Source organism: Dermacentor albipictus, chromosome 10 (genome assembly GCF_038994185.2).
Source record: "Dermacentor albipictus isolate Rhodes 1998 colony chromosome 10, USDA_Dalb.pri_finalv2, whole genome shotgun sequence".
NCBI classification, from domain to species: domain Eukaryota; kingdom Metazoa; phylum Arthropoda; class Arachnida; order Ixodida; family Ixodidae; genus Dermacentor; species Dermacentor albipictus.
In genome coordinates this window covers 18,729,864-18,744,698 of record NC_091830.1, presented here as the reverse complement: position 1 = coordinate 18,744,698, position 14,835 = coordinate 18,729,864, and the positions used below count along the sequence as shown (strand labels likewise).

General features: G+C 44.3%; 1 protein-coding gene across 3 annotated transcripts in view; it reads left to right on the top strand.

The window, feature by feature from the left end:
• LOC135911493 (RNA-binding protein Unr-like) overlaps positions 1-14,398 on the top strand; it is a 46,455-nt gene extending 32,057 nt beyond the window's left edge. For all 3 annotated transcript variants that reach the window (XM_070527194.1, XM_070527192.1, XM_070527193.1), the window contains one exon: positions 9,612-14,398. In XM_070527194.1, coding sequence (XP_070383295.1) covers positions 9,612-9,936 — 325 coding nt within the window. In that variant the 3' untranslated portion in view covers positions 9,937-14,398. The remainder of the gene's footprint in view (positions 1-9,611) is intronic.
• Positions 14,399-14,835: the final 437 nt, after the last annotated feature.

The following is a 14,835-nucleotide window of genomic DNA, read 5'->3' as shown; positions in this document are numbered from 1 at the left end:
TGTCAAAAGAGTGCACTTGGTCTGGGGCGGCGGAGTTCGATATATCCATTTTACATCCGGCCCCGTTCGAAATAAAAAATTAAAAATGCATGCGATTTTCGACGTGATATAGAAAGTGTTCGATATACGCAATAATTCGATATATCCGTGTTCGATATATCGAGGTTTGACTGTACAGCAATTTTCACTCACTGATAATTCCGCTGACGCCGACACCAGCACTGGATTTTCTGCCACAATGGGCCTTTAACGCTATTACATTAAAAAATGCAATGGCTCATACCCCCATAAGGCAGAGGCTACAAGTGCACAGCAAAGTGAAGCAAGCAGTGCATATATTTATTGAAATCACCCATACAACACGCAGAAAAGCATATGCTACAATAAAGAAAAAGCTCAAAAGAAGCATCTGAACCATAAATTAAGCATTGCACACCCTCCCTTCTGTAGTTATAGTGGTGGTTTCGCAACAGCTTTGCTGGACATCTGCTTTTGCAGGGCAGGGATGGCAATTCAATTATCTTTTGCATGGGATTTCCAAGGGGGATTTTACAGCTGTTCGATTGAGAAATATATCCTAGTTAGATATATCCAAGATCAACTGCACAACACAAACTAGACACCATTGGGCAGAACACACGACTTGTCAGATACAGTAGACGTCTGTTAATTGACTCCAGTTAATTTGATTGAGATGAAAAGGTCCTGGCTGGCCTCATACAATTCTGTTGGTCCGCACCTAAATTATTCTGATCGCAACATTGGCCTTCATCGGTTAAATTGAACTGGCCAATTTCGCCACAATACAGCCGTGTTATGTGGTGAAACATACCAAGAATGGAAAGGGGCCACTGTCACGGAACAAAGCATGCGTTCCTTAATTACACAGGCGCGCATGAACCATGTCCAGTCACAGTACGGAGCACCTATACATGTGATAAGCATACTGGCAGCCTTTCAGAGCTCTTTCTGACATTGCTTTTTTGATTTGAGCCCGTTTCACCCGCCATGTGTGTGTTATATGTGAGACCGTTAACGGGGCTTAGTACATGTTACTTAATTATACACACGCACATGCACTATTCACCCAAGAAGTGGAGAAAAGCCATCTTATGTTTTTAAGAAAGACAGATAGTGAGAAGGAAAGCAGTAAGATGAAAAACTGAAAGTCGAGGGTACGTTTAATCCCAGCAAAAGAGTGGTTGTATTTTTGGATGTGCCAGCAATCTTGCTGCTCTAACTGTGAGTGGAGACGTCACATGTGCTTTGTCCCGTAACAGTGTCATTTTTACCTACTTGATATGCTTCACCGCATAACAGCGTTGTATTATGGAGTGACCAGCTTGTTTCGACGTTTTTTTTTTCTGCCATTTGTGCAAACAGTTTCATCGCTCCCGTCAGGATTGAATGAATGGAAGTTCACCATGCAGTGAAATCTTCATATAGCGAACTTCAAAGGACCGCAGCAAATTGTTCGTTAACTTATTCTGAAATCTCATTATAGAGTAAAGCCCAAAATTAACCATTCCGCCCATGGGTTCATCAGTTGGCTTTCGACCTGTGCTGCTGCTATATTCCATAATTCCGCTGCTCGCACCACTGAAGCACTGTATAGTACGAGCAGCGTGCAAAACAGACACTGATGCTGGGAAAATCGTCGGCATGAGGCCTCCAAAGCTTAATGTTTTTTTTTTTCACATTTCTTGTGGACACCACAGCTGTCTCGCTTGAGGCAGACACCTGAGCTATTAAAAAGCGCAAGCATGTGTAAATGACACCATCTGGAAAGTAGCATCGACACGAGCACGGAGGTTTGGTTACATTTTGGCACGCATGTAGTTACCGTATTTACTCGCATAATAATCGCATTCGCGTAATGATCGCACCCCTGAGTTTTGTCGTCATAATTAGATTTTTTTCTTTCCCATGTAATGATCGCACCCTGAACTTGTCGCAGCAATATGTCATGTGCCAAGTCTGGCTAATGATGATCATGCTTACCATCTGTCGGATGCTAGGCGAGTGACTCTTGAAGGCATACCAAGCGGTCTGCACGCACCCAACATTCTTAAGGGGGGACGCGGCACTTGAAAAACGAAAATCGGCCCGAAAATCGCATTTTCAATCTCTTCATTTTCGCATTCCCGAGACCTTTCTGCACCGACCTGCAACTTTTGGTTTCAATATTACGCTTATTTTATGAGTTATAAGAGATCAAAACTGCGAATCCGCGCACGCGGACCTTCAAATTGAAGTCTAAACTCGCCTATTTCAAGCATCCGTAGCCCGCGAACTACGCGCTCCACCGCCGCCATTTTGGTCTTGTTTGAAAGCTCCTGTTTCTTGCGTTTCATTTTTTTTCTGTAAGCAACCCTGCTCATCACGCGAGAGCGAAAAAACCAACGACAAAAAAATGCGCAGCGTGTTCGTCTATTGGTTGGTTGGCGCACGTGACCAAAATGGCAGTCTGCGATTGGCTAGGGAAGCTTGTGTTGCCAACGCCGCCTCTAGATTTACATACATGCCGCCATTTTGAAAAGTTTTTTTCGCTTGCGAACGTGTGTTCTGCCTAACGTGATCGTGCGGTTGACTATGCCAGGCGGTGCGAAGAAGTTCCGATCTCTGCATGCTTTCGGCCGTACACGAAAGAAAGGCAGGGGCAGAAAGCGTGTTGGAGCTGATACTGCGCCGCAGGAGCATGTGAGGAACAATCGGGCCCTGACATCGCCTGATAACGCCGTCGTGACCGAGGACGCTTCCCCCCAAAACGTGCACTGTGTGGACTCCGGCCGTGTAAGCGTGAACGTCGATGTTATCGGTGACAGCGGTGTTCGTGGGATTGCTTCCCCTGACAGCGTGGACTCTGGCCGCGTTATAACCAGCGATGCTATCGGCAACTGCGCAGTGCGTGAGGACGCTTGCCGTGACAACGAGCGCGATGTCGACTCCAGCCGCGTGAGAGTAGACTCCGATGTTATCGGTGTCGGAGAAGTGCGCGAAGCGCGTGCTCGTGAAAAGGCCGCACTTGAGGGGCTTTCGTCGGTACCGGCAACAGCACGGAAGGTTGAGCCTTTTGCAGAGGCGAGCGGTGCAGCGGCGGCGTCAGCGTCAGATCAGCCTACCGCTCCTTACATTATAGTGAACCTGAACTCCCTCAACTTGCTCCTTCAAGTTCTACGATGTGAAACGTGCAACGAACCAGCGCAAGTAGTGAGGGGTGATCGCGACTACGGCCTCGCAGTGAAGCTGACTGTTGTGTGCAATAATTGTGGAGACGTCGCGGCCGGATGGAGCTCGCCCCGAGTTGATGGCAAGAAGACGTGCAACCCATTCGACATCAACTTCTTGGCTACGCGGGCGATGATGTCTACTGGAAATGGCCAGACAGCCATGAATGATGTATTTGCGGCAATGGGATTGTCGCACCGTGGGATTCATCACCGGACTTATCAGCACCACTTGAAGAAAACGTTGAAACCTACTGCCACGCAAGCGGCCGAGGTCGCTATGAGCCAGTGTGCACAGAAAGTGGCCACACTGTATGAGGACCTATGTTTTGGTCATAGAGGTAACATAGCAGTGTGCTATGACGGCACTTGGATGACTCGCGGTCACTCCTCTCACATAGGCGTCGGTGCTGTCGTAGAGCTCTTCACGGGGTACGTACTAGACTATGTTGTGCTATCAAACTTTTGTTTATTGTGCGAACTTGGACCGAAGCCTGATTCTGACGGCTATGCAAAATGGAAAGATGCACACCAGTGCCAAAAAAATACTGACAGCAAAGCTGGTCATATGGAAGTTGAAGCTGGCCTCACACTGTTTCGAAGATCTTTAGAACGCCATGGATTGAGATACACGACCATCTTGTGTGATGGTGACAGCCGCACATTCACTGCTATCCAAGAAGAAAAAGTTTATGGATTTGTTGATGTCCAAAAGGAGGACTGTGTCAATCACGTCCAAAAGCGCATGGGGACGGCACTGCGTAATTTAGTGCAGAAACAGAAAGGTGAGGGGAAGAAATGCCTTGGCGGGAGAGGCCGGCTGACAAATGAGCTCATCACCAGGCTCAGCATGTATTATGGCTGGGCTCTAAAATCCAATGACGGTGATGTGGACGCCATGCAGAAGGCTGTGATGGCGACGTACAGGCATGTCACGTCGACTGATGAACGTTCGGATCACAGCCTGTGTCCAAACGGCGAAAATTCATGGTGTCGTCACAATGCTGCAAAAGCAAAAGGAGAGCCTGAACCCAGGCACCACTATAACTTGCCAGAACATGTGGCAGAAGCAATGCTGCCTGTATATACGCGGCTATCCGAAAAATCTCTGCTCCAGAGATGCCAGCGAGGCAAGACTCAGAATTCAAATGAGAGCCTTCACTCAGTGATTTGGAGTTTAGTCTCAAAAGAACAGCATGCTTCTCGAGCAAGAAGCGAGAAGCCTCTTTGAGTGCAAGGAAGCTGGCTAAGAAGCGGCATAAAGATGGGATGCATCCAGATTATGCCCCTGGTGCATTTCCATGAGATTTTATTGGCATGTTGTCAATAAAAATGTTGCAGAATGTTTTTCCTTGATTTCTCAAAACAACAATTCTGACAGACTTCCGATTTTGGAGGTGAAATAGCTTCTGTCCTATTTCAGCTATCGGAATAATTTTTTTTTTTGCCAGAAAGAGAAATGTATGCAGTATGCAATATGCCCCTTTTCAAAGCAGTACTCTTCTCAAAAAGTTTTTGAAATTGGTCACATGTTTGACATGTCAAGATGGCATTTTTTTCTCACAACTTTGATGAGCTCTAACTCTTGCTCAGATTAGCCTAGAACATTGATTAATACCTTATGACACTCCCTGAACATTCTAGATAGTCTTCATACTCAAATTACTGTGTTAGGGTTTTCTGTTTAGATGCTAATTTTCCTCCAAACAAAGGACCCAGCTTATACAATGCTTTTAGAGTATATCGGAAACTACTTATCCTATGGCAAAATTAATTACATTTTTAGAATCTGCACATTAAAATACACAAAGTGTGAAAATTTCATTCAGATCTGTCCACAAATAAAAAAGTAGTCTTTCAAGTGTAGCCCCCCCCCCCCTTAAGCAGATGCCCCATTTCATTCCTTTCATCACTTTCCACACTTCCATGAAAAAAAGCTACAATTAAACTTGCCTCAGCTTTATTATTTGTAGGCTTCATAATGGTTTTGGTCAACAACAACAACATAAAGGGCGCCTTTCAATTCTTCTCTCATACACTTGTGGGCACGCAACAAATTGCGAGCGGCAACGATAGTGGCCACGTTTACACTGATACGTTTGAAGTGTACCCTATTCGAACGTCGGTGCTTGTAACGCAGCTAAGATATTCGCCCACCCTTAGCTGAAACGTGCCGTATTAGGATAGCAATGAAGACAAATGCCGCAGTTTCTGCAGCATGCCTGCCATGTGTTTCTGTATCAATGGCAGCTAAGTGTGCCCATCTCTGTTTCTGTGCCCTCAAGGTGGACATGGCTACGTTATTGTTGCAGACTTGCCAATATTATTCATTACTGGTATGGATGAAACTGTTTCAATGCACGTAATGTACTCACGAGAAGAAAAATAATCGTGTTCGGCGTGTTCGGCTTGCTCCGCCGGCCGCCATTTTTGTTTTGGTGTCCCGCACTGACAGTGCGTGACACCAAACGCCTGCTTGTCATCCCCGCAGCAAATGCAGGAGGCAAAAATAAAATGTTTCTTTTCGAGGGAAATTTAACCCGCATAATGATTGCACCCCTGAATTTGCGTCAATTTCTGTGGCAAAAAAGTGTGATCATTGTGCGAGTAAATATGGTAGTGCAGCTGCAGGAAGAAGCACGAAAGAAAACGTGGAAAAAGAAGGGCAAAAGAAGACAAACTTGCACCTCCGTTGCTAGGCAACACTCACCTGGGCGGAGCATGTGCTCACAAAACCTGATCCATTGTCATCTCCACAATAGGGAAAAAAAAAAAAGTCCCCTCGCATGATTTTCTCTTCTGGTGCTGTGTCAGGTTTTCTGAACCCATGTGCCGCGGTGTCTGCTTTCTGTGCCTTGTCGTCTGCTAGGCTACTGTGCTGGCTGCCACGGAGGATACACGAAACATGTTTCAGAATATAATTTGTAGTACTGAGGCATTGACGTGACACAAACTGAATAACGACTGTCATTCAGAAAAGTTCGGTATTCTGAAGTTTGTATTACTGAAATATTTTTGTTATAACTATAAGCAGCCATCAAGCGACTTATGAAAAAAAGGTTTGTTTTTGTTCATAGCAACAAGGTTTCACTGTATGAAACCAGGGTGTCTACCAACCGGGAAAACCGGGAAAACCGGGAATTCTCAGGGAATTTGAACAGTCTGGAAAAACTCAGGGAAAACTCAGGGAATTTGTGCTTCCATCAGGGAAAATTAGCTGTAACTTTATTGAAAGGGAACGAAAGTCGTGTTAATGCTGGCTCCAGTAACAGAGGAATCGCAACGGATCATTATTGACGCCGTGTCATCGGCACGATGTATTGCCAGAGTAGTTAACGACCGATTTTCTAGACGCCCGATTTTTCGGACATGCCCGATAATTTGCACGGTTTTGCGGCACCACCACGTACTCCATATAGTCAATGTATATTGCCCCGACTGCAGGTCTGAAATGGCATTAATCAAAGCCGCCACCGCCGCTATTTTGATTATCTCGCCGCCTCGAACCGGCACTTTCGCAGGCAAATCCGCAAATCCGTAACCACCACCGCGGCAACGTCAGGCCTAGCTGCTTCTATGTTCGCTATTAAGCTTCTTGCCGTGCGGTGCCATGTTTTTCATTGAAAGAATTCGCCGCTATCACCAATGGCACCGACTCCGCCTTTGTAATCCTAGCGATTGGCTTTGAAGCTCGCAGAGCACAGCGCGTTGCGTAATGCCAGTCTGCGAAAGTTAGCTTCGCCTCGGTACACTAGTGTTAGGCGGTGAAGCATAACAAGCGTGGGAAGGGGGCAATTGTTGCGGGACACAGTATACATTACTTAATTACACATGCGTGCACGTCGTCTTCTGTCACAGTACAAGCCCTGATATGCCTAAAAAGCGTACTGGCAGGCCTTCAGAGCTTTTTGAGACGTGCCTGTGGTAATTTTAGCCCTTAAAGGCAGGTAAAGACATGCATTAAAGGGCCCCTGAAACAGTTCGGACAAATTTTGTAGACGCGTAGGGTACAGCTTAAGTAGAACATTCGCACCACAATTTAAGTGAAGCGTTACGTATTAATAGAGCTACAAGCGATTATAAGTTACCCTCCTCCCCAGCCATGCTTTTCCTCCTCAACTCGTCCGCCGAGCGAGCGGGGCTAAGCTCCGCCTTCACTGGTCCTGCGTCACGATGCAACGTCACATCGTCGACTTCCGGGTGTTTTGGAGCCCGCCCCCGCCCGCGCGAAACCTCTCCGCTAGCTGCTTGGCTGTCGACCCCAAGCGAGAGCTATCGAAGCAGCGTGCGTTGCGAGCATTCTGTCGTAGCGCCGAACGTGTCTGGTATTCCGTTAACCTCAGGCAAGCTGGTCATTTCGGCAAATGACTGGAGGCACAAACTCAAGCTGATGACGGAACTTTGGCATAGACGTACGTGAGCGGCCTGATCGGTCTGCATGGTCCAGACACTTGTTGGCGCAGCGCTTAACCAGTCAAACAAAGCGCTAATATTGCTCTAACGAAGTGTAAAACATTTTAAACATTTATAAAAACGTGTTGATGATTACACTCCTGCGAAAAGTACGCACCAGCAGCAAAGAAGGAAACGCTTCGTTGCTGCTACTGTGTATGGTTGAGCTTTATGCCACCAGGTGGCTGCACCGTGCAGACCATTCACATTTGCCCTTCTGCTCATTTCGGCTCATCCCGTTACGGCACAGTCAAGCGGCCAGATCCTGTCCCCTTGCGCTTACGTTTGCCATAATACGGGACTCGCGAAACGCTATTGCGTTAGTAATCTTCCGGTGTAAAGTGACGGCCACAAACGCGCAAATCCTGCGCAGCAGCCAGTTCGCTTGTACGCTCCCTTGCAGAGGGACACGATGTCGGAGCTTGACATATTGCCACTCGCTATGTTTGCAGCCCACAGGGCAACAAAGTCGAATCATAGTGCTCGCGAAAAGACTGAGACCAACTCTGACCGCGGAGCTCTTGTCAAAATGGAGTACGTTGTAACACAAGCAGACGACACTTGCTGTGTGCCGGAAGTGCTTAAGTGTACTGAAAAATGGTTCTTGTGCATTCTCTTTATGCTACTTTCTTTCTATAAAAACAAATTAACTAACATTCCAACTATTACGAAGATAATTTGTTTACCATAAAGTTGAAAAAATTATCGACCACGCGCCCTGGTCAGCCAATCAGATAGCTCGCCCATGTGACGTAATATGGGTTATTTGCATCATATGGGTAGGGGCGGCTTAAAATTCCGCCGAGCAGTGCGCTGCGATCGACAGCGATGTGCATTTTTAAAACCTTATAATAAATTACACGCTTTACGCAGAGCACTTAGATGTGTCAATTAATGATCAGAAGGACCTACTCTAACGACTCAGTACGTTTGTAGAAAATCGCCAAAATCGTTTCAGGGTCCCTTTAATTTTTTTCAGACTGCCCGTTTTTTTCCATTTTTTTTTTTTGCGGCCCCTCGGAAGTCCAAGAAATCAAATGTTGACTGTACAACTGACCAAGAGGATGCTTCAGATGATCCATGTGGTGAAAGCGTAGTAGAAGGAGGATGAGAACAGAAAGGACCGACGCACTGAGGAATTAACGGGAAAGGAAGGGTGCCGCCACCTTTTTGAAGGAGCTTGAGCTAAAAAAACTAAGTGATGGCTGATGCTGAGACACAGGTGTCCCTCATCCAAACCAAAATAAATTGTTTACGCAGTGAAACCCAACACTGAGATGTTGTGTACGGGCTGAGAGTATGTCTGGACAGTTGAGGTTGACTTCCCAGCTGCTGAGAGAGAACCTTAGTTGTGACAAAGTTCAGGACCTCATACAGATGAGCTTGCTATCAGTTGATAGAAATAGCTGATATTAAAAAAAATATTTACTTATGTATGCATCTCCTTCTCATTCGTATTTGAAAATGTTCGACTCAATTTGGAATGGGCTTTACCATTTCTTTCGCTGTGCATTTTACTAACACCTTCCTTCTATTTTCTTTTTACATAAAATATATATTACTCCTTACTATTCAAACTGGATTAAGTCATTTTTTTGTTTCAGCATGCTTACTAGAGAGTGACAGCATCGGGCAACGTGGTGTCAGCCTGTCTTGACATAAAACAAAGATCTGACTCATTCAGGGAATTTCGCAAAGGTGCTCAGGGAAAACCTGGAAAACTCAGGGAATTTGAAAATGTCAACTTGGTAGACACCCTGGAAACTTGTTAGGGAAGCATGTTTTTTTTTTTTTGAAAGCCTATGACATTACTAGTGTTAACGTCTTCAAGAAAGCCTTTCAAAGCACTTTGCATAGCCTTGAGCGTACAGATGGGCTTAAAGCACATGGCCAAAAATACATCTTTTCATATCTTGGGCTTGATCTTTACAGTGAATCGCAGCCAACACAACGTCCGGAGCGTCTCGTGAGCCGGCTACGGACCCTCTCTACTGAGGACTCCGGTCCACGCATCATCATCGTTCGTCAACCCCGCGGTCCAGATGGCACCAATGGGTTTGCCAGCCGTGGAACGGAAGCAAACCCAACGGCAGCTGAAACACTCATTGAAGAGTCCGAGGAGGCCGTGGAGTCTGAAGAAGGAGGGAATGGAAATTCTCAAGACGAAGCCGAGGACGCGGCCAAGCCTGATGAAACTGAAGTTGCTGACAACACGCTCGGTGCTATGGCTGCAGTGGAGGCCGAAGTCCAGGCCTAAAGATTTAGGCTTAGTGAAGGAAGTCGACAGATTTTCTTTTTCTCCGCTTTTTGTGTTCTCTATTGGCTGTGGTGCCAGCATCAGTCTCTTTTGGTGCAAAAAAACAAACAGTGGGTGCAACAAGACTTCATATTATTTTCTTCTGCATGCCGCCATTTCTAGGTTTTGCGTTTGAGCGCATCCCTGGCAAGTTTTTTTTTGCCCTTTTTTCTTTCCTCTGTCAGTTTATGAAAATGAAAAGAAAAAAGGAAGTGGCAAATCTTATGTATTCTCTTGTTGAGTTGAGCATGTATGATTGCGTGTGCTTGTGTGGGTGTTTCTTTTATTTTTGTTTGCATTTTTCTTCGATAAGTTTCACGGGGCGCAAGTTTCAGCGAAACTTTTGAAGTCTTTGGAATTGAAGTTAGAATCGTGAAGAAAAAAAGAACAGTGTGATTGCTGTCTTGTGGCGTTTAAAGCAATGGTGTAAGTGATGTGCGCATTTTTCTTCTCCACGGCTCCATTCTTGTTTGTCTGAGGCCTTGCCTCGGCTCGGATTCTGTCTTATCAAAGATTTTTCCCCCTTCCACCTGTTTCAAAGGTACAACTGTTCTGCATGCTTGTTTTGAAACTTCGAAGTAGCCCAGTTTGAGAGAGCCGAGGCAGTCCGTTCTGTTTCTTCTTTTTTTTTCTCATTTCAGCTGCACAATTGGTACCGACTTGTGGGTGCCTGAACTATGTGATTTTTTTTTCGGTCGTGATTTCACGCTTCTTTCTTTGGTCAGCTTTCAATTTTTTGTTCTTTCACACCTTAAATGTTGACTTCGTTAATCTTTCTTTTTCTGTGGTGGTCTGTAGGAGTCGCAGAACAATTCCAAGTCTTTCTATGTGTCTGTGCATTCGTATCCAAGCAACGAACGATAAAAAAAGTTTGAAAAACTGTGCTGCTTGTTTTGATCAAGCGCGATGTTTCTTTCAATTCCTGCCCCTCATCAAAACGTGGGGTTTCCACCCCGTAAACTCCTTGCCTCCACAACTGCAATGCCACCCCAATACCTTCTCATGAAAGCAATGCCCTTTGGGGGTAATACTCATGGCAATACAGCTGACTTTTTTTTTCCTCTGTTTTCACTAACTTTTATTGTTTTGCCAATATGGTTAGAGTTTTCTCTCTCTCCTGAATAAATGACCTGTGGTAAGCCCCCATTTAAATGCCTCTGTTCCAGTAGGGTAATCAATTGGAAAAGCCGCACAGTATTGGCTTGCAAACTTCTGGCCAATTGTTAACGAGGTTGGTACGGGCAACAAATTTAAAGCGGGATATAACGAACATATAGGGCAACTACACTGATAATGATTTTTGGCAAGTCCACGTTTAACTGCCTTGGTCCCAGTGAAATTATAGGCAGTGCCACACAATATTGGGCTGCCATGTGTAACAACATTATTTTTGGGAAACAGATTCAAAGTGAAAGAAAAAAGTCAACACAGAAAGCTGTTGCGCAGGTCAGTTTGTTTGTTTTTGACTCCTGTGATAACGTGCAACAAAAACCTTGAAATTGGCAGCGCTCTACTGCAGTTTGGGTTTACTTAGCAGTAGGAGTAGCATTTTTAATATTGTGTGCCCTTAAGCAATCGTGTGACACTCTTTCGTAGAAGTTGTTTTCTTGGTTGCATTGAGGTGTGAGACCTTGCTGAGTGTGAGCACACCCATCCAATGTGCTGTGTGCCATGCCGTTGTTGTCTTGGGGGAAAATTCTGCAGCAAGAACCGAGGGGTGAATGACCTTGACTTCCAAATATTTCTGGTGCCTGTCTCGTGCACCGATCAGTGTCTATCTGTGTGCTCCTCTTGCTTCAATTTCGATGCTGAGTCATCAAGAGTATGGCGCTGTTGCGTGTTTAGATTCTGTGTGCGTTGCTTCATGAACCAAGGTGTTTTAATTTCTGTATTAATTTCTTCATTACCACGCTACAACATTAAAGCCTCCTATTAAGACCTTTGGCTATACATCTTTTGCTTTATCTGCTCTCGTTAAATTCATCTGTTCACTTTGCTGCCTCGAGAAGTTTTTGTTCTCTTGGATGCGGTGGTGTAGAGCTAGGGGTAAATTTTTGATATTGAAGTTACAGGTGGCTTTGGGACCTATATGTCGTGTTGTACCCTCCTCCACTGGAACGAAAATATAGAAGAACTGTACATTTTTCAATTACCGGCGCTTTAGGAGTGTTGAGGCACTATTTTGTAGCCTAGGATTTACTCAGTACTTTGCTGGAATGTCAGGGAAACGTCCTTGTATTAATTTTTTCTAATTTTCTGAGTTTGCTGTAGTGTATTGATGTTTGTGTCACTCTTATTTTTTTTTTTTCTTCTGATATTTGCCTGAATTTTGACAGGTTCTTCAGCATCCTCTATTTGAACTTAGTTTGATGACTGTTATATATTGTGCTATGAATTGTTTCTTCGTAAGGCATTTTTAGTCTTCGAGGCATTCACATTCTGGGCCGAGCAAACGCTCATTTCAGATTTTATTACCACCTTTTTGTCTGTGTAGAACATTTTAGCTCTGTCGACGCTCGGCAATGCCTGTTTGCAGAGTGGAGTTGATGGATGGAAGTGTTTAAAAGTGTGTGTACCGTCTTTTAATGTGGCACGGCGTTATGCAAATTATAGGGGGCGCCCAAGTAGCTTTGGAAACTGGGCCACAAATGTTGCAGTGTTGGGACAGTATTGGCATGACGTTGGACTGGTGATGCCCAGTATTGTGCCAACACGCCTTTACACGGGACATTTGTTGGCCTTGCTTCTGTGCTGCTAGGGCAGCGTTGGAAATAGCAACCCATTACTGCCTTGTTGATATCATGTCTATAGTATTGGAATTGGAGTGTATTCAGTTTTGGTGGAAAATATCATTTCTTCCTAAAGCTGTATATTGTGTGTATGTGTGTGCAGTCTGTTTTTCTTTTTTCTTTTTCACATTGCTGCTTTGAACGTTGTGGTACTTGGCTCTTCGAGTTGGCATTTTCAATTGTACACACATTAGAAGCGCTGCGAGTTTCAGTGCTGACTGTATCTTCTAACTTTATTGCTGACCTTAAATTTTTTTGCAGTATCGGTGTAGCAGATTCTTTTTATATATATATATATATATATATATTTGTATTCTATCCTACTGGAAAAGTTATGTATGCATTGTAATTACGTTTTCCCCATTCCAATTGGAAGTGATACGGACTCCATATGACTTCCACATACTTCTTGTATGAGTAATGCGGAAAACTTACTGAATTATGAGACTCATATCAAACTTTTTCAGCGGGGGCCTTAGTCATTCATTTGCTGTAGTCTGCAGACTTCTGCCATTGGCAGCCAAGATTGTCTGCAGTGAATCATTGTAGCTGAGTTTTGCCTTATTTCTCGTACTTCCGCTTCATACTCTAAATTAATTTCCACTTTTAGAGCATAGCATCTGCTTTGAAAAATCCGTTTGCATTCTAAAAAAAATTTGTGTTGCTTATATGTAAAGAATGCACAGTTAACTGTAGAGTCCGGCATTCCTTGTAGGAGCAACATGCGAAGTAAGAAATTAAGAGAGCGTCTATCGAATTTTATCGGTAAGGGCAGGCGTGTTCAGAAGGAGTTCTGTCCCGATTGCGTACAGAAATCGTATTTTTGGAAGTTCAACATGCACACTTGAACGAAGCCTTGTAAATTTTGAATGAAGAGCTGTCTGCTTTCTGCGCCTAAAGTATCACTTGGACGTGTTGAAAAACTTGCATGGTCTGAAAGGAACATGTGAAAAAAGTTTCACCAAGAGTTTGTGCAACACTTAGGAAAATCGCGTACTGTTCCCCAGTGCATTGCCGTCAAGACTGTTCACGTGTACCGCATGGGCACCGTGTGGAGGTGTACTGTCTAAATGCTCTTCTCTTCTTTTAAATGTTCTTTTTTCCCACATGTTGCGAGAGTGTTTAAATATGTGCTGCTCAAAATCAAATGAAGGAGTCTTTTCTTTTTCTTGGATACGATTGCCTTTGGTAGCGAAAAGTCAGTCTCATAAAAAAAAAATGTCATTGAATTACTGGTCGCCAGTTAACTTGCTGTGTCAGTAAGGTTCCTTTCCCAACGCTTGGTCAATGCAGGCATGGCCATATTGTACCAGCAAACGCAAGCAGCCACAGAGTGTGATGTGAAAGAAGCGACTACTTTATATAAAGGGCTGAGGAGAGGGGATTACTAATGAATTTGTCCCGCTTTTTTTTTTTCCCCACCATACTTATCCGAGACAAATCTGGTCTAACGGAGCTCAGAGAAATCGTGGAAGGGGTCATCTGTGGTTTAGATCAAGGATGTCTCGTCCCTCCCAATTTTGAAGGAGCCCTCTTTATTCTTTGTCCAGTGTTTCTAAATGCTGTGGTCTTGTCAGATCACATGCAAAAAGAGTCTTTGTATGGGAAGACATTAAAGAAGTGTTTCTAGCCAACCTTGTTGCGTGATGGTTCTAATAACATATTGCATGATATCTGTGTTAGCAGGTGGCATTCCTGATTGTCATTAGGGGTCATATCAAATATTTGTCCCTCACCAAGTCTATGTGTGTTTATCAATTCGCAGAAATGATGTTGGATTTAAATTTACATTTAAACAAAAAAATTGCGTATAGTAAAATGCTTTGGTAATCTGGACTGGCATCACTATGGAAGATGCATTGCAGTGGGATTCATTGGCCTATATTTCCACTGGTAATAAAGGCATTTATTTAAGCTTGTAAGTTACAGCTGGTTCAGAGTTGGCAGTGACTTGCAAATATGACATTGTTTGATCAACAAAATACAAAAAAAAAGTGATGCAGATCCCACGCACTGTGGGAATCTATGTTAGCAAAGCTCTCCGTGTTGCTTGTTTTGATTGTCGATAATT